Consider the following 26,492-nt stretch of genomic DNA (forward strand, 5'->3'; position numbering starts at 1 on the left):
ATGCCATCGTTCTGTGCAGAGGCAGATGGTGCTTTGGATAAGGCCAGGAAGCACAAGAAGCGACAGCTTGAGGATACACTAAACTTGGTTATGAAGAAAAGGAAGGTACTTTGTTTTGTTCTGCATCAGTTTTTCGATATGATTCAAATTGTGTATTATCCTTAGCTTATACAGTAGAGATTTGGAGTGCCTTTGGTTTTCTAAAAACCACCAAAAAAAGTTGGAAGATTTTCCTTGTTTGGTTTGAATTGCGATGAACTCAAATAAAACAAATCATGAATAATACATCAGTTAATTAATCAACCTCTTCATTTGTTAATAAATATTCTTGATCTAATTTGGAATGCACATTTGTGATTTGCCTGGTAAAAATGGTAGGTGGTTTCATGCAATCTTGTATGTTAGGGTATTATAAAAAAATTCGAAAATACACTGAGATGTGTGATTCTTGTTTCTAATTTCTTCATCCCTTTGAAGATTCAGATGTCATGCTTACATAATGTGAACCTTGCTGTGGTATAATTTAATATCCTGGAAGCTTCTTCTAGACATATTTAATTTCTGTGGTAACTTGTCAAAGAAGACAATGTACAATTTTAAATTCAAATAAGAAAAAGGATATTTCAATTGTAAGAGGCATTCATTTATCCATGCAAAGAACACTTACCTTTTTCTCCTAATCATGTTGGTGCCCGTAGATCCCATTCATCCTTTATTGATTTTCCACGCTTTCCCTCTCTTAGAGTAGATATCTATCAATTCCTAATTGTTAATAAGGAAATCAGAATTGGATTTCAACAATACTTTTGTGAGGGTATTTGTGGTTTGTTGAGAGCTAGGAATAAAATGCGTTCAAATAATTCTTGCTTATAGTTTTTTTTTTCTTTTACAAAGTGATGATTAACTTTAATGTTCTTGGTTCTATTGTGTTGGAGAAGATTTTGGTTTGTACTTATCATTGCCTTGTCACAATATAGTTTCATGAGAGAATTTATAGTTTTTAATAAAACTTAACCAAAACCTATTGTAATCACATTAGTCCACATTTCTCATTGGCCATGGCTATATATTTAACTTTAGCGCAACTCTAAACTACTACATTATATTTCTTGCTACTCCATGTAGCAAGCCTGTCCTATACATGGGTACAATAATCTACAATGGATCTCTTGTGAATAATAGAACTTACATAGTTTGCATCAATATAAGCATTAATATTGCGCGTAGGGCTTATCTTTTTGAGAGCCCCCCCTTTTAGGACAACTTTTTAAATGTGTCAAGATTCTAGATGTTCCTTTTGTGGTGATTTTATAAATTGGCTTAGTAGGCTCATAACAGAGGTTATATTTGGTCTTGTGTGAGATAAAGAAATTCATTTATCTGCTAATTTTTACTATCAAGTGACACAAATAGATTCTCCATCCTTGTCTTCTTTAAGATCTATGCTTGGATTAATTGGAGTGTTAACATACCCCCTCATTCTAGTTTCTTTTAAGTGGGCGGTTTGGTACAAATATTAGTATTGTATTGTATTTGAAATGAAGGAGTGTTTGGCTGACGGTAAGGGGCTATTTGTTTTGTTGAAAAAGGAACACGGAGTAAAAATAGATGTAGTGTATTTAAAATATTTTAATGTTATTTGGTTGAGTTTATTACAAATGCAAGGGATTAATTTTTGTGTTTGGTGTGAAGTAAATTTAATTCAATATAAAGCCTGGCAGTGGGAGCTAGAAGTGGTTGATGGGCGATGGTGATGGAGAGTGATGGACTGGCAGATGCTGATCAACCTGTGGTGGCTTTGGCACGTGAAGCTTCACATTTTTAATATGTTTGAAATTCGTTCAATTCAGATAATTAAATTTATTGAAAATAAATTAGGATTGTTCTGCATTTCCATTTATTTTAACCAAACATCTGAAAATTTAAAACCTTTGCATTTGGTTTACTTTACACTCAAAATACTGCAAAATAAACAGACCCTAAAGCAAGTCCAAAGTAGTTTTTTGAGTAATTTAAATTCTGCTAAAAGGTTGTTTTCACTGTATTATGAATTTGCCTAAATTATGCAAATTCAGAACGCCATTCTCATGTGAAATGAAGCCCATCTCCTCATGATCTCATTCCTAGTGCTTTCAAAGTTGTTGACATCCATCCTCAAAGTTATCGAAGTCCATGAAGTCGCTACTGCCCATCCCGGAGTCATTGATGGATGCCCCTAAAATTGTTGACGCCATGGTCGTATTCCCACTGCATTGTCACATTTATCGAACTGAAACCAGCCTTGTCGATACTCTAGTTTTCGTGGATGTTGCTCACATTGCCGATTGCACCAACCTGTTCATGGATCTTTCGTTCTTGTTGATTCCATTCACCATCAATTGCTATTATGCCAAATCTTGTTTGCCTAACCACATTTTCATGCTCTAAAAAAATTATATAAAATAGATATTTTAAATATTATATTAATAAAAAATGGATTTACTTTATAGCCATCCAAATACCAACATTTGATCTCTTGAATTTATTTTTCATCCAATCAAACAACCTTAAATATTCAAGTGTATTGAGTTTAATTTACATTGAATTTCAAATACATATGTATTTAAAATGCTTGCAACCAAAAAACCTCTGAGAAGATAAAGAATATACTTCATTTGAGATACCATAGAACAATTATTTGATATTCCTATCTCTATCCCAAGAAAATATTTTATATCTTTCCAATCCTTTATTTCAAAATTTGTAGCCATAATCTTCATTGTCAGTGTCAGGCATACCTTATTCACATTATAACATGTCATGATGTGCTATCCAGATAAGCAATAAGGACTATTGTATTTCTTTCTCTTGAGTGCTTCATGAACATATTAGGATCGATCTAGGTTTAACTTGTAGCCTTGATTTTTCATTGAAGGGTACAATTTCAAAATATGTCCTTGGAGATTGTTTTTGGTCATATAATGACTTCTTAGATAGCATGGCTTTGAGTCAAATTTTCAAGGATTATTCATATAGACTTCTTTTAGGTCTTTACTGAGGAATGCATTATTGACATCTGGTTGGTGTAGATGCAAATCAAGGTTCCTTGTAATAGTAAGACTTTCATATTATTCAATTTTACTATTGGTGTGAATGTTTCCATTTAATCAATGCTATATGTTTGAGCAAACTCTTTGGCAAGCAACCAAGCCTTACATCTGTCAAGAATCTCTTTTGATTCAAACTTTAATAAAAATACCAGATTATAAACAACTTATTTTTCCCTTTAGGCAAGCCTCCCAAAGCCTTGTTTTTCTCAAGAGCTCTCATTTCTTCAAGAACTATTTTCTTCTACTCGGATACTTGTAGAGCGTTATGCACATTTTTTGGGTTCTCTGCAAGAAAGTTGGCTGGTGAAATGAAGAAATTAGTTTGGCAATTTCTGTTGGGCCTAACTTTGATATGAGATAATTAGTATATGTTGTTTTAACACCTTTAAGGAATGCAATGCCACCTTTAAGGAATGCAATGGGTATATTAAGGTCATAAGATTCCTTCTAAGAATTCAGACACAATTGAGACATATTATGAGTCATGATTTTACTTTGGGTTGGAGTCATGATTTTGTAGAGAGCACTCAAAACCTTTTTCCATTATATTATACTTCTCTTTAGTATGCTATTCCAAAGATATTGCGCTTGTTTGCTTCACCTTTTCTTTTGGCATAATCATGATCATGTGGGCTTTATAAATGATTTTATAGAGCTTTCAGTATTTAAAATTTTTCTTAAATTAAATTCTTTTTTTGCATGAATGAATTCATCATTAAAAAGATACGAGTTCAAGTCAATTTTTGAAAAAAATAAATAAATTCTTGAATTAATGTATTTCACAATTTTCTTCTGAATATGAGGCCCAAAGGTTTTATTTTAATAGATGATGCCTGCTGCATCCATTATATGATTTTTTTTTGTAATAGGATCAAAATATTTATTCCATTTTTTGCATTGAAGCACCCAAAAAATACATTTCTTTCCTCTAGGATCTAAATCCCCATCATTTTTATCATGATCCTATAATATCACAATGCAACCAAAGATGTAATGGAAAGATTGGATGTCATTCTATATTAAGGTAAATATTTTATAAAGATATTTGATTGAGTTTGAAAATTTAGAATTTTTAAGGGCGTTCAATTGATCTGATATGTTGCAATTAGAATGGCTTCACTCAAATATTTTGGCACATTGGTAATGGGTAAAGCTAACACTATCGTTGCCAGGTCCCAAATCCTGGATGAGAAAAGTGTAGGGTTGCGTTAGGTAGTCAACAGTCTGCGTAAAACTTGACGAATAATCATGACATGAATTCTTTAATATCTTATGTTAATGCTAGGGTGTTCCTTGGAAGCGACGCGTTGTATGGCTTGAATACAGTGACAAGTGAGCAAGGGTCGCTGCATCAGCGCCCGGGTGCAGTGTTTAATAGACAAGGGTTCCCACATCATGGACGGATGTGGGCAAAGAAGCTAGTACATGATTCTAAAATTAAGATAGGAATTTGAAATATAGGTTCACTTACAGGCAAATTAATAGAACTAATAATTTTATGATCCATAGGAAGATTAATATTATTTGCATTTAAGAAATTAAATGGGTTAGAGAGAAGACTTAAGGAGATTAAGAGTTTATGATTTAAACTATGGTATTCTGGTAGGAGTCTTACTAGAAATGGTGTATGTGTGATTATAGATAAGAGTTTAAAGGATTAGAATTTATGTTGCAAAAGATGTACTTGGAGTATCAAAGAGAAAAAATATCTAATAGTAAAATAGTTAGTGGTGGAATCAAAATGTGCAGGAAAAGATAAAAAATAAGAAAATTTGTTATAAAATTTGGTTTAGCTATAAAAACTCTGATAATTGGGAAAGACATAAAGAGGTCCGTAAGGAGTATAAGAAAGCAATTTGCAATGCAAAGATTTTAGCCTTTAATGATTTATATAATAGATTGGATACTAAGGAGGGCAAAAGATCTATGTATAAGCTAGCGAAACAAAGGGATAGGAGCAGTAATGATTTAGTTTAAGTGAAGTGTATTAAGGATGAAGATCAAAAAGTGCTTTTATTAAAAGAGGATATTCAACAAAGGTGGATGAGATATTTTGCTAACTTTTCAATGAAGATTATGAGAATGCGATTGACTTTAGCGATCTTAGCACCCTAAATGAAAATACAGATTTTTGTTTTAATCGGCATATTAGCAAAATCGAAGTTAAAGAGGCTTTAAAGAAAATGAATTGTGGAAAAGCTGTTGGACCTGATGATATTCCAATAGAAGTGTGAAATGCTTAGAAGATGAAGGAATTTCTTGGCTTACTAAACTTTTTAATATTATTTTAAAGACAAAAGATGCCAGATGAGTGGAGAATGAGTGTGTTGATTCCTATTTTTAAGAATAAAGGTGATTCACAAGATTGTGCAAATTATAGAGGAATTAAGTTAATGTGTCATACTTTAAAACTATGGGAGAGAGTTATGGAGCATAGGTTGCGGCGTGACACTAACGTTTCTTAAAATCAAATTGGATTCATGCCAGGTAGGCCTATTATGGAAGCTATACATTTATTGAGAGGTTTGATGGAGAAGTATAGAAAGAATAACGAGGATATACATATGATTTTTATTGATTTAGAGAAAGAATATGATAAAGTTCAAAGAGAAGTACTATGGAGAGTTCTATATAAGAAAGGGGTTAATAATGCTTATATTTAAGTCATTAAGAATATATATGCAGGAGCTGTTACTTATGTTCAAACACAAGGTGGTTTGACACTTTGACCAAGTATATTCCTATTTCAGTTGGATTACATCAAGGATCAGCCTTGCTTTTCGTTGATGATATTCTTTTTGTTGATAAGACTAGAGAGGGAGTTGAAGGTAAACTTGAATTATGAGGTCAACCTTAGAGTCTAAAGGCTTTTGTTTGAGTAGATCTAAAATTGAATATATGGTATAATTTTAGTAATGACAGATCTAGTGGGATTGTGACTTTGGGCGATCAAGTCATTAATAATAGCACTTGTTTTATATATCTTGGGTTTATTGTTCAGAGTAATGATGAAATAGATGGGGATATTATTAGTAGAATTCAAGTTGGATGGTTGAAGTGGAGGAATGCATCAGACTTGTTGTGTGATAGAAAAGTTCCTCTTAAACTTAAGGGAAAATTCTATAAGATGATAGTGAGACCTGCAATGCTTTATGGTGCAAAATGTTTAGCCATTAAAAGAGAAGAATAATATTAAGTGTTGTAGAGATGAGGACGCTAAGGTGGATGAGTGGCTTTATTCTTAAATACAAGATACGAAATGAGCATATATGTGAAATGGTTGGAGTAGCTCTAGTGGAAGATAAGATTAGATAGAGTCGCCTTAGATGGTTTGGTCACATAAAACGACGGCCTTCCAATGACCCGGTTAGGAAAGTAGATGTATTAGATTTGATTTACATTAAGAAAGGTAAAGGTAGACCTAAAAAAACTTAGAAAAATTAGAAATGGCCTTTCTTTTTTAGATTTAGATAATAATTTGATTTTTAATAGAACAAAATGGAGAAAAATGATTCATGTAGCTGACCCTATATAGTGGGATAAGGGCTTGTTGTTGTTGTTGGTAAAGGGTAAAGCTCTTGCTACTTTTAAAAGGCATTTATTTTATTCTTTTTGAGTATTATATTTTGTTGAGCAATATCATTACGGGAACTTTGATGAATAATTCCCTTCTTTTTTAAGAAAAGATGGGGTAATGTTTTTTAAGAAAATCATTTGCATTGTCACTAAAAAAAATATATATATTTTTTAAATATTTTTTTATTCAATTATTTTTTTGTAGCCTAGTATATAAATTTATAATTATTTCCTTAACTATTTATTTTTCTTCAAGTAAGTAGACCCTTCTAATCTTAGTAAGGTGATCAATGAAAGTAATAAAATATTTTTTCTTGGGTGAGTATATACCCTTGAGGGACCCCAACACATTATGGTGAATTAAAAAAAAAGTAATTTTGATGGTTTTTAAAATTTTGGAGGATGCGAAACATGATGTTTTGCAAATGGACTAATTTTACATTTTAAATTGATTTGGGAATAACCATTTTAAATAGTGAAAATTAGGGTGGCCTAGTCTATAATACCAAAACACTATTTCATGATTACCAAAAGTTTAAGCAGACTTAAAACCAGTGTTTTTAAAGCATTAAGCACAATGCAATGCACAATGATTATTTTTTTTGCTTCAATACACAGCTCAAAGCAAAAGGGCGCTTTTACTGATTAGAGTGTCATGATCTATATATCATATAAATATATATTATATGTATATAATATTTATTTAATTAGTCAAAGTTAAACCATACCAAAATTGTTTTTAACAAATATAATAATATGGTCAGTAATAGTAATACATAGCTATTTGAAATAAATAAAGAATTAAATATGTAAAACGATATAAATAATGAAGTGATATAAAAATACTTATTAAGAATATACTTGTGAGATTGAGTGGTTAATTAGAGACTGATAGATGGAGGTAGTATGAAGGAAAATAGTGTGAAGATGAGGCATTAAGAAGCATTCTTAAGAAGAAACTTTTGTGCACAAACGACTAGTTCCAACAACAAGAACTTGTGAAAAGAGAACAATAACTAGTGAGGGAGTGGGTTTGAAGAGAAGAACCACTATGAAGTGACTAGGTTTATAAGTGTGTGTTCGATCTGTTTGGATGGATTTGTATAAACCAAATGAATTTGGATTTGAAACTTAAAAAATCGATCATACCAAACTTTACCATAACTGAATTGAAATGTAGTTCACTTTATTTGGTTTATGTTTTTGCTTTAATTAAAATTTGGAATAATATCTATGTAATATAAAAATTAGTAACACCTACAATTTCTTTGTCCATATGATGATAGGGTCACTAAATTTAGCGAACTAATCCTAATTCTATTTGCACTATAAATCATGAGCAAAAAACATCTTATTTCAATTCATTCCTCTCGTATTGCTGTATTTTATCATATTAAATTACAACAAGGGATTTTGAAATTTCATTTTTTGCTAAATCATTTTTTTCTTAAAATCAAGCCATTGATCATAATCTGCATAACCCTTACTCCCAAACAAAAAATCAAATCATCTTTTAATAAACTGAACCAAATTAACCAAATAGATTCTATTTGGTTTCTTGGTTTTAACCTATGATGCACCGACACGGACACGGTGACACGGACACGGCACGACACAGACACGGGACATGGCAATTTTTAAAAATATAGGACACGGGTGCGTCGTGGACATGACATAATAATTTTTTAATATAATATATATAAATTAAGGTGACATTATAGTAAAAATGACAAGCAATAATAAATCAATTTAATGATAACTTGTTTAGCTTATAACATAAAGATGTTTAGTACAAAATGTCTAATACAACCACCAAAATATAAGCAAAAAATCATTCAGTACAACATGAAGGTCCAACTACTCAATAGAGGGAATGATAGAAATAGATTCAGATGTTGGTCTTTGGCCTTCAATATTATCATCATTGAATATCATTGTTTCCAACTCTGGTTCATCTAGAGAAAGATTTGCAACCTCCAATAATCCCATATCATCAAGGCACTCGAACCCATCTCCAGCAACATCCCACATGTTGTTATCACCTGTCATATAAAGTGTGGTTTTTTTTGATAGAAGACGAAAATTTGTATGCACATGAACTAAATCTTCAGCACGTTGTGGAGTTATTTTATTCCTCTTCATTGATTGAATAAATGAGTATGTGCTCCAATTTCTCTCACAACAGGAAGATGATGGTACTTGACCAAGAAGTTTTATTGTTATTGTTTGAAGAAGCGGTGCTGAAAAGCTCCATGAATCAACCACCACATTTTTGGATCCATCCTCTATCTATCAATCAAAGATTCTTGATCATCAAAATCCTCTAAATATCCAAAGAATTTTACAAGTTATATATTAATTTTTCTTCTCTCCTCATTTAGAAAATATCTTTTCAGGCATATCTTTCTCATATTTGAAACTTCTAAATCTTTTTGTAGTGAGACACATTGAGGGTCTTCTTGAAGCCTTTCTTTACTTGAATACCTTCAAATAATACAAAACATATAAATTATCTGTTCATTTACCAACAAATTTAAATTAATTCAAAAGATGAATATAAATATACCTTGGATTTAATGAATGAGCCAAACAATGCAAAGGTGTGTTGCTTTTGCTCCACTTATCTTCAAGAATGGTATAGACAATGCTAAAAAAATTTGAGTCTTCATCATGTGACTTTCTTTCATGTATGTATATAATTTCTTTCACTTTTGCTAACATAGAGTCCCGCATCTCATAAATCAAATGTAGGCATGATTTATCTGTGTCAGCCTCTCTCAACATATCATAAATTGGATCAGTGAAAGCCAAAATGTAGTCTACATTATCCCAGCACAAATCATCTAAGTCCTTTTCTTTAACATATATTGCCTTCCCAACATCATCTTCTCGATAGTAAGACCACTTATCACTAATCACCATAGATTGAAGAGTATTTTTAATTTGTTTGAATCTTCTCAACATGATTATTACAGAGGCAAAACAAGTTTCAGCAACAGCCAACATTTTCAAGTGGGAGAAATCATTAAATATTGAAAGTCTCATCGAATGGTTCATAATAAAATTTCTGATCAGAACATCATCATCTGCAACCACTGTTATCCAATGACATTCAACATAGATGATTTCATTAGCCTCTGTATTCTTTGCTGCACAAATAATTTTTAGAGCAAGATTTAAAGTGTGCACAACACAGGGTGTCCAAAATATATGGGGATAAGTTTGCTCCACCAATAATCCTGCAGCTCTACACACTGGTGTATTATCTGTAATAACCTGCACAACATTTGAAGGCCCAATCATTACTATCACCTCTTTAATCAAATTGGCAATAAAATGTTTATCCTTATATTCTCCTTCACAATTCACTGCTTTAATGAACATTGGGTAATTCTCTGTAATGACCATGAAATTAATAAGGGGTCTTCTTTGAGGATATGTCCAACCATCACACACCAAACTAACACCTTTTTATTTCCACACTCATTTTGTTGGTTCAAGCAATGTCTCAATATGTGCTTTTTCTCTTTCCAATAATTTCGATCTTAATGCATTGTAGCCAGGTGGAACATTTCCTGCGAGGTTGTTGTTACATGCAAAAATGAATGCATTTTTATAATGAGGATTCCTTGTAAGGTTGAAAGGAAGTCCCACTGAAAAAAACATCATTGCTATTTCACCATCCAATTCCTCTCGTTGCTGCAAATTAAAAGCCTTCTCTAGAGGACTACTGGCTACTCCTTTTCTTTTCTTTGTTTCACATCCTTCACTTCTAAATGATAAAGCTTGATCAACTCTCACAGATGAGGAAGAAGTGTGGGATGAGCCATGAGTAGATGACAAGGGTATCTCTTTAGGGAGTGTCCTTTGGATCTTAGATTCAGCTTCATCAACTAGTCTGTTCATTTCAATCAACTGCGATGTAGTAATCTTAGGACACATTTTTATTTCATGGCCAGAAATTTTAAGTAGATGTGACTTTACCCTAGAATAAGATCCTTTGTAGGTGCCACCACAATAATTGCATTTGAATGACACATTCCCTCCTCCTTCAAATATTTTTCCTAACTTTGTAACATGAATCCATAACGGCTTATCAGTTTCTACAAATGGCTATTTTGAACCATAATCCACTCCCGCCAACAACAGAGCTCATTTTGCTAACAAACCAATCATACATATGAATAAATTAAATTAAATTGATATGAAGTGAAATCAAAATATCATAATAATAAGACAACATGAATACAACAATATACCGGTCTGCCGGGGGTCCAAGGGGGTGCTGCCCCCTGGCAGGGTTCGACCTGCCCGGTCAAGTCTTGGGGTCAAGGGGCAGCGCCTCTATGGGGATTTCCGGGGGCAGCGCCCCCTGAACAAAATTTTATTGTAAGAGTAATTTTTAAGTTATGCTTGTTTTTAAAGTTTGTAAGTTGTTTGTATGGGAAGATACCGAGTATGTACCTTGCAGTACCGAGCATGTACTGAGCGGTACCGAGTATGTACTGAGCTGTACCGAGCATGTACCGAGCATGTATTGAGCGGTACCGAGCATATACTGAGCAGTACCGAGCATGTACTTAGCGGTACCGAGCATATATTGAGCAGCACCGAGCATGTACTGAGCAGTACCGAGCATGTACCTAGAGGTACCGAGCGGTACCGAGCATGTACTGAGCGGTACCGAGCATGTACATTAGGTTTTTCAACAATGAAAAAAAGAAATGGCAAAATCCACTTACAGGTATTGGCTTTCTTGCGCGCAGAAGGTGCTCTGTTTGGCCTTGATTGCGAACTTTACCTCGGATGACCACAAAAATCATGTAAGAATGAAGGAATGGGAAAGACGAGATCTCCTTGGCTTCGGCTCGAGCAGAGATGATGAAGGAACGAGAAGCGAAGGCAGCGGGCTCCGTTTGGTGTCGACTGCAAGCTCTCCTGGTCCGCCCTAGAAAATTTCTTTCATGGATCGGAAAAATAGGGCTTCTAGTTCGCGGAAAAGGCAAAATAGAATGAACGATTTTATCATTTAATAACCGGACACGCGTGCCCGATTTTAATTTTAATTTTTTAAATTGCGACACTCCAATGCCGTGTCGGACACGTGTCCATGTCGTGTTCGACGCGTGTCCGTGTCCGACACGTGTCCGACACTGCATACCCTCTTTAAGAGGCATGTCGGTGCATCATAGGTTTTAACCAACTAATATACACTTTTTACTAGTTCAAGCAAAAGATAATAAGAAGCAATAAGAATTTCTCATTTACAAGAAATAGTGAGAGGAAACAAAAAATTGTGGTTAGTTATTATGGTAATGTTGAACTAAATTACTAAACTATGAAATATAAACCAATATTTTGCTGTGAGTAGGAGTCAAACATATAATACTACGATGCGAAGCGATGAAGCAGTGCAATACGCATGCTTTGCTGTGAGTTTGCATTTCACGGGCAAGTGATATGAAGAGCTAGTGCATTTCTTCGCTTTGCTTCTAAAGTACATTTTGAAGCACTCTTTTAACAACATTGCTTAAAAAATATTATAAATTTATTTACTCAAGTTTGTTTCATCTGGGATCCTTCACACTCCTTCCTCCTTTGACTTATCAATCACCCTCCCCAAGGCTAGTTCATGTTACAATTAGAAGAATATAAATTAACATGGCAATTGGGATCAATATTTAATTTTCAGAAGGATGAATTATGACATGATAAATTTAGGACAGAAATTGTGAAGAGTAAGGGAGAAATTTGAATTGAACCCCCATCCTTGCTATAGTCGAGGACCCATCAACAAACTTAAATTTGAATTGAACCCATTCTTTTTTGTATGAGCAACTTATCATGTGATTGATTGCTCTAAAATCAATAATCTAGTAGTCATGTAGTCATGTGGCTCAAATTTTCATGCAGAAAAAATGTATTACCTTATTTTGACAAATATTAGGAAGGAATAAAGGAGAATTATGAGATACAAAGAGTTTTTGCAAATTCCTGCCTCCGGTTGATCGTATGCTTGGTAGCTGCATTAGTTGTGGATCCCAATTCTTGGCTCTAATATCATGTATGCTTGGAGAGATATATTTTCTAGACTTATTATTAATATACATGCCAATAGTGCAAGCTATGGTACGCAGCTGGTGCACATACGACGCAATTTGCGTAGCACCGTATAGGTGTCAAAATATCACGTGCTATTTGTGCAATGTATGAATAATAGTGCATGGAGCAAGGCACAAATAACACTTGCAATTTTTAGCATTTTATAAATTAAAAAAAATAATTAAATTTATAAAATATCTATATATTAATATTACAATTTATTGTTAATTAATTAAATATCAAACTAATAAAAATAAAAAATATTTAATCTCTAATCTCTAAATAAATACCTAAGCTAATATAATAAAAGAATTACTTAATCTTCTTAAAGTTGTAGGATCATCTAGGGTTTGCTTTTCTTAAAGCCGTAGGACTGTTTGGGTTTTGCTTTTTTTGTCACCATTTCTTCTTGTTGCTCGACTTTGTGTGTGTCGCATGAAGTAGAGTTTTGAAAGAATCGCTCAAGGAAGTATATATATATAAAGGTTTTAAAAGGCAAAATCAGGAATCGAGGCGTAAGCCTCAAAACGAAAAAAATAAGTTCTTTAAAAATTATAACTAATGAAAAAATAATAAAATATTAAGTAAATTATGAGCATGATAATTTGTTTGAAGATAATATTGTTAGAACACAAGATTTAAAATAGGTACTCACTTAAAAATAAAACACGCCCTTAGGATCAAGATCCAATGTCGTCTCATCATCGCTTTGATTGTCTTCAAAAGAATATTCATAATTTATGTCGAAATCATTCTCAAAAGTTTCTTCATCTATAATATTTTTTTCTTTATCCCCTATATAAGTTAACATATCATTAGTTCTAAAATAAAATAATAAATTAATAATTCATTATATTTAAGATTACCTTTGAATTTTTTGATGCTCCAATCTCACTTTATTTTTTCCTTTTATATACTTGGAAAGTAGAAGATAATATCAATTGAGTAGACCTTTTAATATCTACAGTGATTCCTTCATTGTTCTCAGTAACATGTGTTTCTCCTTAAGCTTAAACTTCAACTTTAGGAATATCAACACCCTTAGGAGTAACCCATTCATTATTAGATTGTAAATCATCAAGTAAAGGGTCTAACTCATCATCATTATTTCCTTGTTTTGTAATTTGAGATATCTATCATTATCAGATTGTAAATCATCAAGTAAAGGGTCTAATTCATCATCATTATTTCCTTGTTTTGTAATTTGATATATCTATCATTCAATTTTTGGTTAAACATAACATATACTAGTTTGTTCATTTGTCCTGCAGCCAATCGATTTCTTCTCTTTGCATGAATTTGATTGAAGATGCTCCAATTATGCTTGCATGCAGAAGCCGAATATGTTAGGCTATGAACTTTGACCACAAATGCTTTTAATTTAGGAACATCATTTTCAAATTGAGCTCACCAACGTTCTATATAAAAATAAAAAGTATATTATGAATTTAGATTGAAGTAGGAAACTTGGACATAAACATTAAAATTTTAAATTATAAATATACAAACTATAACATACTGGGAGATTATATTTTGTAGCATGCTTGCAGTGCTGTAAATCCAAACATTCTATTCTTCAAATGAAAATCTTCAAGTTGATCATTCACTTTGAGGTAGTTCCCTTCAGAAACCAAACTATCCATACATGCATATAAATCAGTTTTTACTTTTTTATCAACATTAAAGTCTTTATCATAATGAAATTGAAGGTTTAAATAGTATCCAACAACATATAAGTGTTGGTGTAGTTGGCGATCATACTTTTCATCTATAATTGTTCATATTTCTTTGTAGGCATCTTCTTGATAGCCCAAATCTTTTGTTATGTATTTTTTAGCCTTATGCATTGCTTCATAAATAAATTCTATAGCCGGGGCCCTCTCACCATCAAGCATTCTAACCACCTTAACTAAGAATCATGTTGTCTTCAAAGTATAATTTATACTATGCCAAAACTAATCATCTTTCATTACAATTTTCTTAACCTGTTTTCCATCTTGTATTTTGGCACATGAATTTTTATCTCATTCTTCAAAAGCAAACATAGATTCTAAAGGCTGCCTTAACTCCTTAAATTCTTGCAATATTAAAAATGTTGTTATAAATCTAGTAACAATTGGTTGAATAATTTCTTTTTTAGTAAATTTCCTCATCAAGTTGAGAATCCATTGGCCCCTGAGTGTCTCTATTAGAAGAAATTAACTGGCTTCCACTACTGGATCCTTCATGCTGGGAATCATAATAAGAAGAATTTCCAATCATTTCCTTCATATTTCTTTGTGTTATCTCTTTGGAGGTGACAAACTTCTTTAAATAATCCTTACATTTTTTTTTTCACTTTTTCAGATACATTTGCATATGGTCCAACACTGACAAGGGTGCAAGCTATAGGTGATCCTTCAGCCTCTTGACACAACTAGTAATTCGCTTCTTATAGAAATTACATTTCTTTAAAAATATTCCTTCTTTGCACTTTCACCTGATACTTCAACTTAGGTACTATATTTCCATGCAGGATCTTTCCTTCTTGAGCCAATTGTTATTCTAATAATTCAAACTAAATAATCAACAATAAATAGTAATGCAAAAGGAATACGTAAATAAAAAATCTTTGTTACCTACAATAAAGAATCTTTAATATTAGTACCTAGTAACTACATATTCTTTGAGTAATACATGAACAATCTAATTTTTATAAGAAGCACTTCTTAATTGGCATTTTTTTGCAGAGCTCAAAGTAGGTCGATGATGCAGGACTATAATGCTTTTGAATGAATACATTAAGAACTTGCACGATTTTGAAAAGAACAAGAACAATTAAGACTATTAGCTATTTAAACGAAAAGAGAAAACGTAAGAGCAATCACTTCGTTTAGGCCAAGTCATAATAAGCGCTTGAATCATCAAACAATAAAGAAGTTCAACAACATGCGAAGGAAGTAGTTTTCAACAAAACCCCTAATCTAACAATAAGATAGTAATGTTTACAAGGCTTGACAAAGATAGGTGAACAAGAACTTTATGAATCAAGTCAAACCACAAGAGAGAGTTAGATTACAAAAATACAAGAGCAGGAAGATTAAAAGACTTTTGCACGGTTTGGACGTAATCCACCATTAACTGCACCGAGTTATTCCTCTATGGCTTTGATGAGAATATCTAGAATGCGCTCCACGTATTCCTCGACAGCGTTGTCGTTCGCCGGATTGACGTCGAAGAAAGTGGAATGAAGAATGTGAACGAAACCTTGCTCGTCGTAGGCAAGGCCGAAATCAAGATCGGGATCAGCCATTCATGTGTGGAAAGAGATGTAGGTGGACGGCTTATGATCTTCCTCGACTTTAGAGAGAGCAAACTAAAGAGACTAGAAGATGATTTGAGAAAGAAGATGAGCAAGGGGGGTTCAGCCAAGACTAGGAGGACCAACTGGTGTTATGAGGGTTTATGTTTGAGAGGGAAGAAGTTTAAAATCTGAAGTTAATTTTCAGATTTTACAATTGGAGGGATTTGAGGATTGAAATTTAAATTTAATTCCAAGAAACGGAAAGGGGAATTAATGGAGAGAGAGGGAGAGAGCTAGGATTTGAATTGTTTCCAAGAGAGGAGCATGCTTTTGGAAATAATTCCATAGAAAACCCCTAAGGGGGCCGACGACATGGTGAAAGGTAGGGAGGGTTTAGGGAAAGGTTTTAATGCTTGCTTGATTGGGAAATCCTAAATTAGGTAAGAGAAATTAAATCTCATTTAATCAAAGATTGATTTGGGGATGAGATTTAAAGACTTTCCTAAAATAGATTTCGTATTTTAGGAAAGATTTTGAATTTAAAATCACTTAGATTTGAATTCAAAATTAATCCTAATTATATGCAATATATATTAGGAAATAAGGGAAAGGAGGGGGAAACCCAAAAGTGGGCCGACGGCTTGTGGTGTGGCTGTGAGGGTTTGGTGGGGAAGGAGGGGTGGGTGCGGGTGGAAGTGGGGGTTGGGGTTAACCGACGGTGGGGGGAGTTGTATGGTGGCCGATGGCTTAAGGGGATGAGAGAACTTGTAGGCCGGAGGCTAGTTGAGGGAGGGAGGAGGTGAGAGGAGATAGAGAAGAAAGAACCACGAACCCGGCCATCTCCAAGGTTGGTGGGTGATCCAATTCCCTCTCCTAGGGATTTCTCTCTCAAGCACTCTCAAGATCTCAAAAAGAAATCAAGCAAGGAAAAAAATTTGTCATTCATTCATTAAACCTTAAAAGAGAAACATAAGGGCTATAAATAGCCTCGTACAAAAGGACTCAAAATAAAAAGACGACAATGCCCTTAGGGCTTACATACGACCTTCTTAAGTAAGGGGTAAAAACGGAAAAATAAATACAACATAAATAATAAAAGACAAATACATGAAATGACTCAAAAATATATCGACTCGATCGTGGCCGTAGATCGATAGCCACGCCTCTGATAAACTTTCTACGCTCTGATGTCTCCATCAGTCGATGAGGTTGAATGGCTATAGCAAGATAAAAAAAAGTTGAGGTCTACGGCCTAGTTGAATGGCTAAAGCAAAGGCTATTATGGCATTAAGTAATGCTAAAGATGTAAAGCTCTATTATAAGCACCAAGTAAAATTGAAAGGTTACAAAAATTTACTTGCTTCCTAATATCTGACCTAACTTCAATAATTAATCTTTTCAAAATAATACATGGTTTTTCAAATATTCCATAAACTCAGCATCTATAATCTAATAAAAAATTATTCAAAATTCATCTATGGATTCATTTTCATGTCCAAAATTTCTAAACCCATAATGCAATCTCTTAAGTAATAATGTCCAAAACTGATTACAATGCTTTATTTCATTCAATGTGAAGGTAGGTACTTCAAGATTTTTTAAAACTAACGTTCAAAAGTCTTTGCAAAAAAAAAAAACCAGGATCTAGCAAGTTATATATTTTGCTGTTTATTCATATAAAAGAAATTAAAATAAGCTTCTAGGTTATATAACCAATCAATAAATATGATGACGTGCTCACATCCCCTAAATATAAGAACATAGTGTATATGAATGCAATGATGAATATAATCATATCTTTCATAAAGTATTGTCAAAACAATGCTAATGTGAATCCTACAAATAATATAATTTATGTGTTGATGTACAAAATTAGGTTTGATAATTAAGCAATTACAGATATTAAATCATCTCAATTTTTTATGCATGCTCAATCAATCACCAATAAAAAGAAAAGCATCTAGGTATACTTTAAAGATTAGTAATAAGCATATGATTGGCAAATTGTAGTATAGATAAAATGGAGTTTAAAGCTAAAAAACGTTTTTGAATGTACTTAACCATATCAAGGTAATAAGAATGTAAGTCAAAAATCAAAACTTAAAATACCTAGATATTGTGGAATGCAATCAAATTAAAACTTACATTAGGTACGATTGTTGTGCAATAGAATGAAAGAGTAATTCCACATAAGTCTCTTTACAAGCAATAGAAAATTCAAAATATTAAGTAATATTTAACTCTATCAAAATTCTGCTTCTCACAAAGCAGCCGACCCTACACATGCACGAAAGAAAGATGTGTCCTTACCTTGCTTGGAATAACTCGTCTTACAAGAAACAAACGCAGCCGAAAATGTTGAAGCCGACACGGTCGAAGCATGTGCGCCCGAAGTAGCCAATGTCAAAGCAGGCGCGGACGAAGCAATTGATGTCGAAGCAAGCAAGTCCAAAGCACACAATGTCGAAGCAGGCGAGGTTGAAGCAACCAATGTCGAAGCAGGCGAGGTTGAAGCAACCAATGTCGAAGCACCCAAGAGCGTTAACTTCGTTGCAAGCAGCGGAAGGGGCAAAGTATGAAACAAGTGTTTCGAAACATAAGAAGCCCGCTCGATTCGTGACTCTGCCAAACCATATAAAAAAAAGATCATCGAGGTAGCACCTCGAACCGCCTTAAGGCGTACTCTTTAGCGAAGAAAGGCGTGCGTTTCGTTCAAATCGACAAGGCTTTAGCCTTAACGCGTATTTGTTCCACCTCGAATTGAGGCGTACCTTAAGGCGCATGCCTCAAACATTTTTTAAAATGATGATATATATCAACCAAAACAATTTGGAAAGGAGCTTTGTGATTTATGTGGTTCTTTCTGTTCTGATGTGTTAAGTGTAGGGGCATCTCCTTGATTTGATTGATATTTTGGAAAGGAATTAGCTCCATGCATTCGTGTGTGTGTGTTGAAACTTCAAATCCACAAAAAAAGGGTGTGAATAACTGTTATTTTTCATCTTGCTGTGAGATTTCCATAAAATTTTTAGGGTTCGTCTTTTTCTTCTTGCAACAAGTGTTCTTATTTCATATTAATAAATATTTTTTATAATTTTTTTATATTGTGCACCATGTTTAAAATGATGCGCGTCATGTTGTGCACTATGCGGTATGGTTCAATGAGAATTTTCACCATGATACATCATTGGCCTGTTGACAAGTATGATTATTAATCAAGAATTTTAATATTACATTTATAGGATACTTAGCATTGATATTCATTTAATTTTTATGTTAATTTGCCAAAAAAACAAGATACAAATTTCAAATTAAAATAAAAAATAATATCTCAATTAGTTGTGACAACAACTTGTTCATTTTTGATAGAGAAATTGTCCACGTGCAATGAATGCTTTTCTTTTCGTCTTATTTCAGGCTGATCTTCCTTGGATCTCATTCATCATTTCCTTATTCTACCCGCTTTTCCAACTTTTTGTTTCAGTAACTCCATATCATTTGCTAACTCGAGGAGCATCTATTCACTGCTCCAAAATTTATCTTTTAGTCTTTCTTCTTCTCGCCCATTTCTTTCTTAATTTTTTGTGCTTCTAGTTTCTCCATTAACCCATTTCTTTCTTCACCTTTAAAACCTTACTCTTTCCTGAAACCAGGCGTATGCATGTTCGGTCTGCAGATGATTTTTCCAGATAGCTCCACTTCGGTTTTGTGTACATACATGCTTTATTTTTTATAGAATAGCAATATATCTCTGTATCATAAAAAAATTCAGAGTTTAAGCTGGAGTTCGGCTTATTGTGTTATCTTTTTGCTCTGAGCGCCGAGTTGTTGTTATTTTACATTATTATTGCAATTTTCTGTAGTTGCAAGCACTAATTATAAAGCACTGTTGACGTTTTTGGTCATTAAATTAGATTTTAATGATTCAAGCTGTTATTGTTGTAATTTTTGTGCTGAAGCTGTTTGGGTTATGCTTCCAGTAATATACCCTCACACTTCTGATTTTCATTCTTTTCTTTTGTATAATATTGATCCTTTTAAGCACTGTTTTTTCTATCATATTACAAAGAATATTTCAATGTTTATTAATCTTGCTTTTAATGCTTCATAATCTAAATTAAGGGATAATGAGGATGATGCGTATTACTTTCATATTACTTCTTCCTGCCTTATTTCTTTTTGTAAAAGTGAATTATGTGGCTAAGTTTCAAGGCATTCGTCAATTACTATTACAATTTTCATGACAATTTAGACATTGAGCAGGAGTACGAAGATAAAATGCGCGAAAAAGGAGAGTCTCCTGTTATGTTCAGGTGTGCTGATCTTGAATATTTATTAGTGGTAGAAATGTCACATTTTTTCTTTTATCCTGCTGTGATTTTTATATCTCATAATTTATAACAGCCACTTGGGTCCCCCTCGGAGAAGATCAAATACAGAGGAGGATGAGAGAGCTAAACAACCAAAGCCAGAGGTAAGATGCTTTCATACTCCTCAATGCTGATTTAGTAATTTATCAATTTTTTTCTTAACGTGTTTTATTGCAGGATTCAGTTTATTATCATCCTACTCTAAATCCAACAGGGGCTCCACCTCCTGGAAAGCCACCTATGTATAAATCGTCAATAGGTTAGTATTGCCATTTTCGTTCTCTGGATAAATTTTTTCAGTTCGTGTTTGATATCCTTTTTATCCAGTCTATATTCTGTAGGACCCAGGATTCCTTTGCCAGCTTCCTCGAGTGCAGGACCATCATCTTCGAAGTCAGAGCCTGAAGAAAGCAATTTGTCTGTACCTCCTCCACCTCCTCCACCACCCCTGCCAGACTCTGGGAAACTACCTTCTGGGGATGACTCTGATGTTCCTTCATCTATACCTTTGCCTCCACCACCTCCGCCACCCCCAAAACCTGCAGTTTTAAGTGGATTAATGCCTCCACCACCTCCAGGTCCCCCACCTAAAGGAGCTGCGATAGCTAATGCGGCATTACTGCCACCGCCGCCTCCACAGCCCCTTCGACCTTCTCTGCCACCTCCACCTGGAATAGGTGGAAATGCAAATCCCAATAATGTGTCGTCAGAGGGCATGAATGTGAAAGAGGTAAGTTCTTAATTTCCTTCAATTATTTTATAAACCACTTGGGCCCCAATTTGCTGGATAGAGAGTTGGGTTCTTATTGAAATTTGAAATTTGATTCAGAGACTTTGATAAGGATTGCTATGCACAACTAAAATAAACTTGCTTTTTTGTTAAGATTTGCATTCATGCATCTCATTTTTAGGCAAATGTTGTTTAACAGGATGTTCTATAAACTAGAATTTTGGTGTTACTTTTTTTTTTTAATTTGTTCACATGTTCAGCTAAAAACTATATCAACAATAACAACAACATAAGCCTTTATTCCACTATGTGAGGTTGACTACATGAATACTTTTTCTCAATTGTGTCATGATAAGAGTTAAATTCTCATTTAAATCTAATAAAGAAAAGTCATTTCTAATATTTTCCAACGAAGTCTTTTTAGGTCTAAATCTATCTTTCTTAAAGTCAAATCTAATACATCTACTTTCCTAACCAGTTCATCGGAAGGCCACCGTTTTATGTGACCAAACCATTTAAGACGACTCTTTCTAATCTTATATTCTAGTGGAGCTACTCCAACCTTTTCACGTATATGCTTGTTTCGTATCCTGTCTTTAAGAGTAAAGTCACTCATCCACCTGAGCATCCTCATCTTAGCAACACTTAATTTAATATTATGCTTCTCTTTTAATGGACAACATTTTGCACCATAAAAGCATTGTAGGTCTCACGACTCTCACCACCATCTTATAGTATTTTCCCTTAAGTTTGAGGGGGACTTTTCTATCACACAACAAGCTCGATGCATTCCTCCATTTCAACCATCCAACTTGAATTCTACTAATAATATTCCCATCTATTTCACCATCACTCTGAATAATAAACCCAAGATATCTAAAGCGTGTACTCTTATTAATGACTTGATCATCCAAAGTCACAATCATCCCACTAGGTTTATTTATATATTCAGTTTTAGATATACTCAAACGAAAGCCTTTAGAATCTAAGGTTGACCTCCATAATTCAAGTTTACCTTCAACTCCATCTCTAGTCTTCTCAACAAGAAGAATATCATCAACAAAAAGCATACACCAGGGTACAACCTCTTGCAAATGTCTAGTGAGGACATCCATGACTAAAGCAAAAAAGATTTGAGCTTTAGGCTAATTTTTGATGTAATGAAACTGAAATAAGAAAATACTTAGTCAAATCACCTTGTGTTTGAACACAAGTAACAACTGATGCATACATATCTTTAATGACTTGAATATAAGGATTATTAGTCCATTTTTTTTCTAAAACTCTCCAGAGCACTTCTCTTGGAATTGTCATATGTTTTCTCTAAATCAATAAATATCATATGTAGTTCATTCTTATTCTATCTATATTTCTCCATCAAATCTATCAATAAATGTATAGCTTTCATAGTAGACCTATCCGACATGAATCCAAATTAATTTTGAGAAACATTAGTATCATGCAGCAATCCTTGTTTCATAACTCTCTCTTATAGTTTTAAAGTATGCACATTAACTTAATTCCTCTATAATTCTTACAATCTTGTGCATCATTTGTATTCTTAAAAATATGAATCAACACACTCATTCTCCACTCATCAGACATCTTTTTAGTCTTCAAAATAATATTAAAAAGTTTAGTAAACAAAAAAATTACTTTTATCTCCTAAACATTTCCACACATCTATTGGAATATCATTATGTCCAATAGGTTTTCCACACGTCATTTTCTTTAAAACCTTTCTAACTTTGGTTTTATTAATACGCCGATAAAAATAAATTTTTTTATTTTCATTTTGGATGCTAAGGTCGTTAAAGTCAATCAATCACATTCTTATAATCTTTATTGAAAAGTTTAGAAAATTTTGTCATTCACTTTAGTTGAATATCCTCTTCTAATAAAATCACTTTTTGATCTTCATCCTTAATATATTTCACTTGAACCTAAATCCTTGCTATTATTTTTTTTGGCTAACTTATACATATATTTTTTGCCCTCCTTAATATCTAATCTATTATATAAATCATTAAAAGTTAAAATCTTTGTATTGTATATTGCTTTCTTAGACTCTTTATGAGCCTTTTTATATTTTTTCAATTATCAAAATTTTTATATATGAACTAATTTTTATAACAAATTATCTTATTTTTATCTTTTCTTGCACATTTTGATTCAACAACCAACTATTTTACTATTAAGAGCCTTTATATTTGAAACTTCAAGCACATCTTTTACAATATTCTTAATATCATTAGCTATTTTTCTCACATAACATTAGTTTTCTCATGCATAGACAAAATCTTTAACATCTAGTATCTTACTCTAAAAAATATTTAATATAAAAGCCTCATCAAATCCTAGAACAATGTTTTATTTTATTTTTTTTTATTTTTGGCCTCTTCATCTTAAAATCCAATACTAATAAGCGATGTCAGGTATATAAACTTTCACTCGGAATAATGTTATAATGTTTGCAATATAAATGATTTATTTTTCTTATAAAAAAATAATCAATCTGATTTTTACTCTATCCATTCTTATAAGTGATGATATGCTCATCTTTTTTCTTATATAAGGTATTAGCAATTACAAAATCTTAAGCTAAAAAAAAAAATCTACTATGGTCTTGTAACCTTCATTAATCGCTTCAAACTTATAGCCATCATGAATGCTTTTAAAATCATCTCTCTTTAGCAATATGTACATTTAAATCTCATCCAATAAAAATTTTAATTCTTCTAAGTCATTCGAAAATTTTAATTTTGAACACATATTCAAACTTACTTGAGGAGCATAATACTTATAATATTAATAATCTTAACATCAATAATAATTTTTGAACCTATAATTCTATTAATTTTTCAACATTATTCTTTAAATTTTTATCTACAATCACACTTATATCATTTATAGTACGACTCTTAATAGAATACTATAGTTTAATCCTAAACTATCAATCTCCTTAGCCTTTTATCCAACCCATTTAGTTTCTTGAATGCATCAAATATTTATCTTCGTATGAATCATAATATCTATTAATTTTATTAATTTTTCTATAAATTTTTTTTATTCCAAGTTCCTATCTTAATTTTAGTTTCATGGACTAGCTTCTTTGCTCACATCCGTCCATGATGTTGAAACCATTGTCTATTTAACAATGCACTCAGGCGCCGATTCAGCGCCCTTGTACACGTGTTGATGTATTCATGCCATACAGTGCATCGCTTTCAGAGAATGCCCTAACATTAACACAATGTGTTAAATGATTCAGATCATGATTATTCGACAAGTTTTACACTGGCTATCAACTATCTAACACAACCTTCTACTTTTTTTATCTAGGACTTGAGACATGACAACGATAGTGTTATGAAATATTTTTAGCAGCACTGCAAATTTATTTTTAAATAATCAAAGCTTAAGCTATTTGAGAAGTATTGAAAACATTAGAAATTATTTTTTTAGATTTAAATGAGAATTTGACTCTTAATAAGACAATGGAGAACGGATTTGACACCTCACATTGTAGGATAAAAGGCTTGATAATGTTGTTATTGTTATAAACTCTTTGAGAACATGGTGGAAGCCTTGAAATTCGGTTAAAATTTCTATCTACAACAACAACAACAACAACAATCAGAATTTTTAAAATTAAACCAATTTTTATAACAAAGCTTCTTATTTTTAATTTTTTCTTGCACATTAAAATTTCTATCTACAGTAGTCATAATTTTTGTTGAAGTCATATGAAACGCAGAGGAAGCTAACAACTGCAGGATCTTTCTTTTGCAGGTGAAAGCTGTGCTTCCTCCACCTCCACCGCCACCTGGTTTGCCACCAAAGCTACACTCTGATGCTTCTCCATCTGCTAATGCAGGCAATTCTTTTGCTAAAAATGAAAACCCTAAGATAATCCCATTGATTCCACCACCTCCACCTCCTTTACCCCAAGGAATTCCCTATCCAAATATGCAAACTGATATGATGCCCCCAGGCATGTCAAGGTTCCCTCCACCTCCACCACCACCACCTCCACTGGATATGAGGCCACCACTTCCCATCCCTGGACTTCCTAATAGACCTCCTCCACCTCCTCCTGGTATGGCTGCGCCACCATTCCCAAGGCCACCTTTTTCTGCACCTCCTGGGCCACCTCCAATGCTGAGACCTCCAATGCCTACAGGTCCTCCTCCCAACCAAGATGATGATCTTGCTGCTTTAATGCCCTCTGCTCCTCAAAAACCATCTTATGTAAAGTCAGCAGCATCCACAGTTGTAAAAAGACCACTAGCGCAGCATACCCCTGAACTTACAGCTATGGTATGGTTTTGATTTTTCTCTACCATCTTAAAATTTCGGATATGTTGATTGTTTTTATCATTTATTATCTTCATCACCAAAACAGATATTGTGCTTTGATTTATCTATTTGAAGCATGAAATATAAATATCTAGAATTTTCTGTTGAATTGTAGATCCCAGCCTCTGTACGTGTGAGGAGAGAAAGTGTGCTTCCAAAAACAAAGCCCAAGCCACTTCTCTCGGCAGCCCCTTCGCCTTCTCGGCCAGCTCTCACCACTTCAATTACCAAGCCAGAGACATCAACTGCTGCTTCAGCACCAAAGATGCAGAGCATTGATGACTCATACGTAGCTTTCTTGGAAGACATGAAAGCACTTGGTGCTCTTGATGATTGAGAAGATAGCAAAACACCTAGTAATGATCATCATCAATTGATAATTGGTGGGTATTTTACTGTTTTTTGTATGGGTTAAGTTCAAGTTTCTTGACTATATTCAGACCTCCAGTTGCTTATTCAGCTGGATTGGCTTCCCTGTCTTCACAAACAGTGACTCTATCTCTCCCTACCTTGTAGAATAGTTCATGGTAAAACAGAAATTGATTTTACCAATTAATATTCAAATTTCATTATTACTGCTTGTATAGCCTTGAAGCTTTTGTAATTTTTTTTGGGGCATATTAGGGGATTCGAACATGGATCAGCGGGAGGAATTTCTTCTCTCAACCAACGAGCCGCATGAGCGATCCCGTCTGTAAATTTGAATAGAAAGTAGAACTGCTTTTAAATTCCTGCACATGAGTAATGATTTTTCCCCCTTCTACCAAGCAAGCAGGTTATTTTCCATGGAGAAAGATGACCAACCTTTGCATTTGTTGAAAACTTAAAATTGTTATTACTGTAAGCATAGATACTTTATCTGTCTAATGTTGTGAAGCAATATTTGATGAGTTTATCACCTGGGCAATTTTTAATATATTGGATATAGTTTCTGGCTTGTTTGATGCTTCAGCCTAAAGATGATAGGCTTAAGCCTTAAGGAG

General features: G+C 33.3%; 1 protein-coding gene across 2 annotated transcripts in view; it reads left to right on the forward strand.

The window, feature by feature from the left end:
- Positions 1-26,276, forward strand: part of LOC110114738 (protein EARLY FLOWERING 5) — a 36,811-nt gene extending 10,535 nt beyond the window's left edge. The window contains exons 1-8 of one of the 2 annotated variants that reach the window (XM_020847718.2): positions 20-105; positions 15,114-15,158; positions 20,314-20,363; positions 20,455-20,524; positions 20,598-20,679; positions 20,762-21,150; positions 24,943-25,470; positions 25,625-26,276. In XM_020847718.2, the coding sequence (XP_020703377.1) occupies positions 20,329-20,363; positions 20,455-20,524; positions 20,598-20,679; positions 20,762-21,150; positions 24,943-25,470; positions 25,625-25,846 (1,326 nt within the window). In that variant the 5' untranslated portion in view covers positions 20-105; positions 15,114-15,158; positions 20,314-20,328 and the 3' untranslated portion in view covers positions 25,847-26,276. Of the gene's footprint in view, positions 1-19; positions 106-15,113; positions 15,159-20,313; positions 20,364-20,454; positions 20,525-20,597; positions 20,680-20,761; positions 21,151-24,942; positions 25,471-25,624 lie in introns of those variants that run through there. The other variant, XM_020847716.2, reaches the window with a different exon arrangement.
- The last annotated feature ends 216 nt before the right edge of the window (positions 26,277-26,492 follow it).

The sequence above is a fragment of the Dendrobium catenatum genome, unplaced genomic scaffold, assembly GCF_001605985.2.
Source record: "Dendrobium catenatum unplaced genomic scaffold, ASM160598v2 fragScaff_scaffold_1557, whole genome shotgun sequence".
NCBI classification, from domain to species: domain Eukaryota; kingdom Viridiplantae; phylum Streptophyta; class Magnoliopsida; order Asparagales; family Orchidaceae; genus Dendrobium; species Dendrobium catenatum.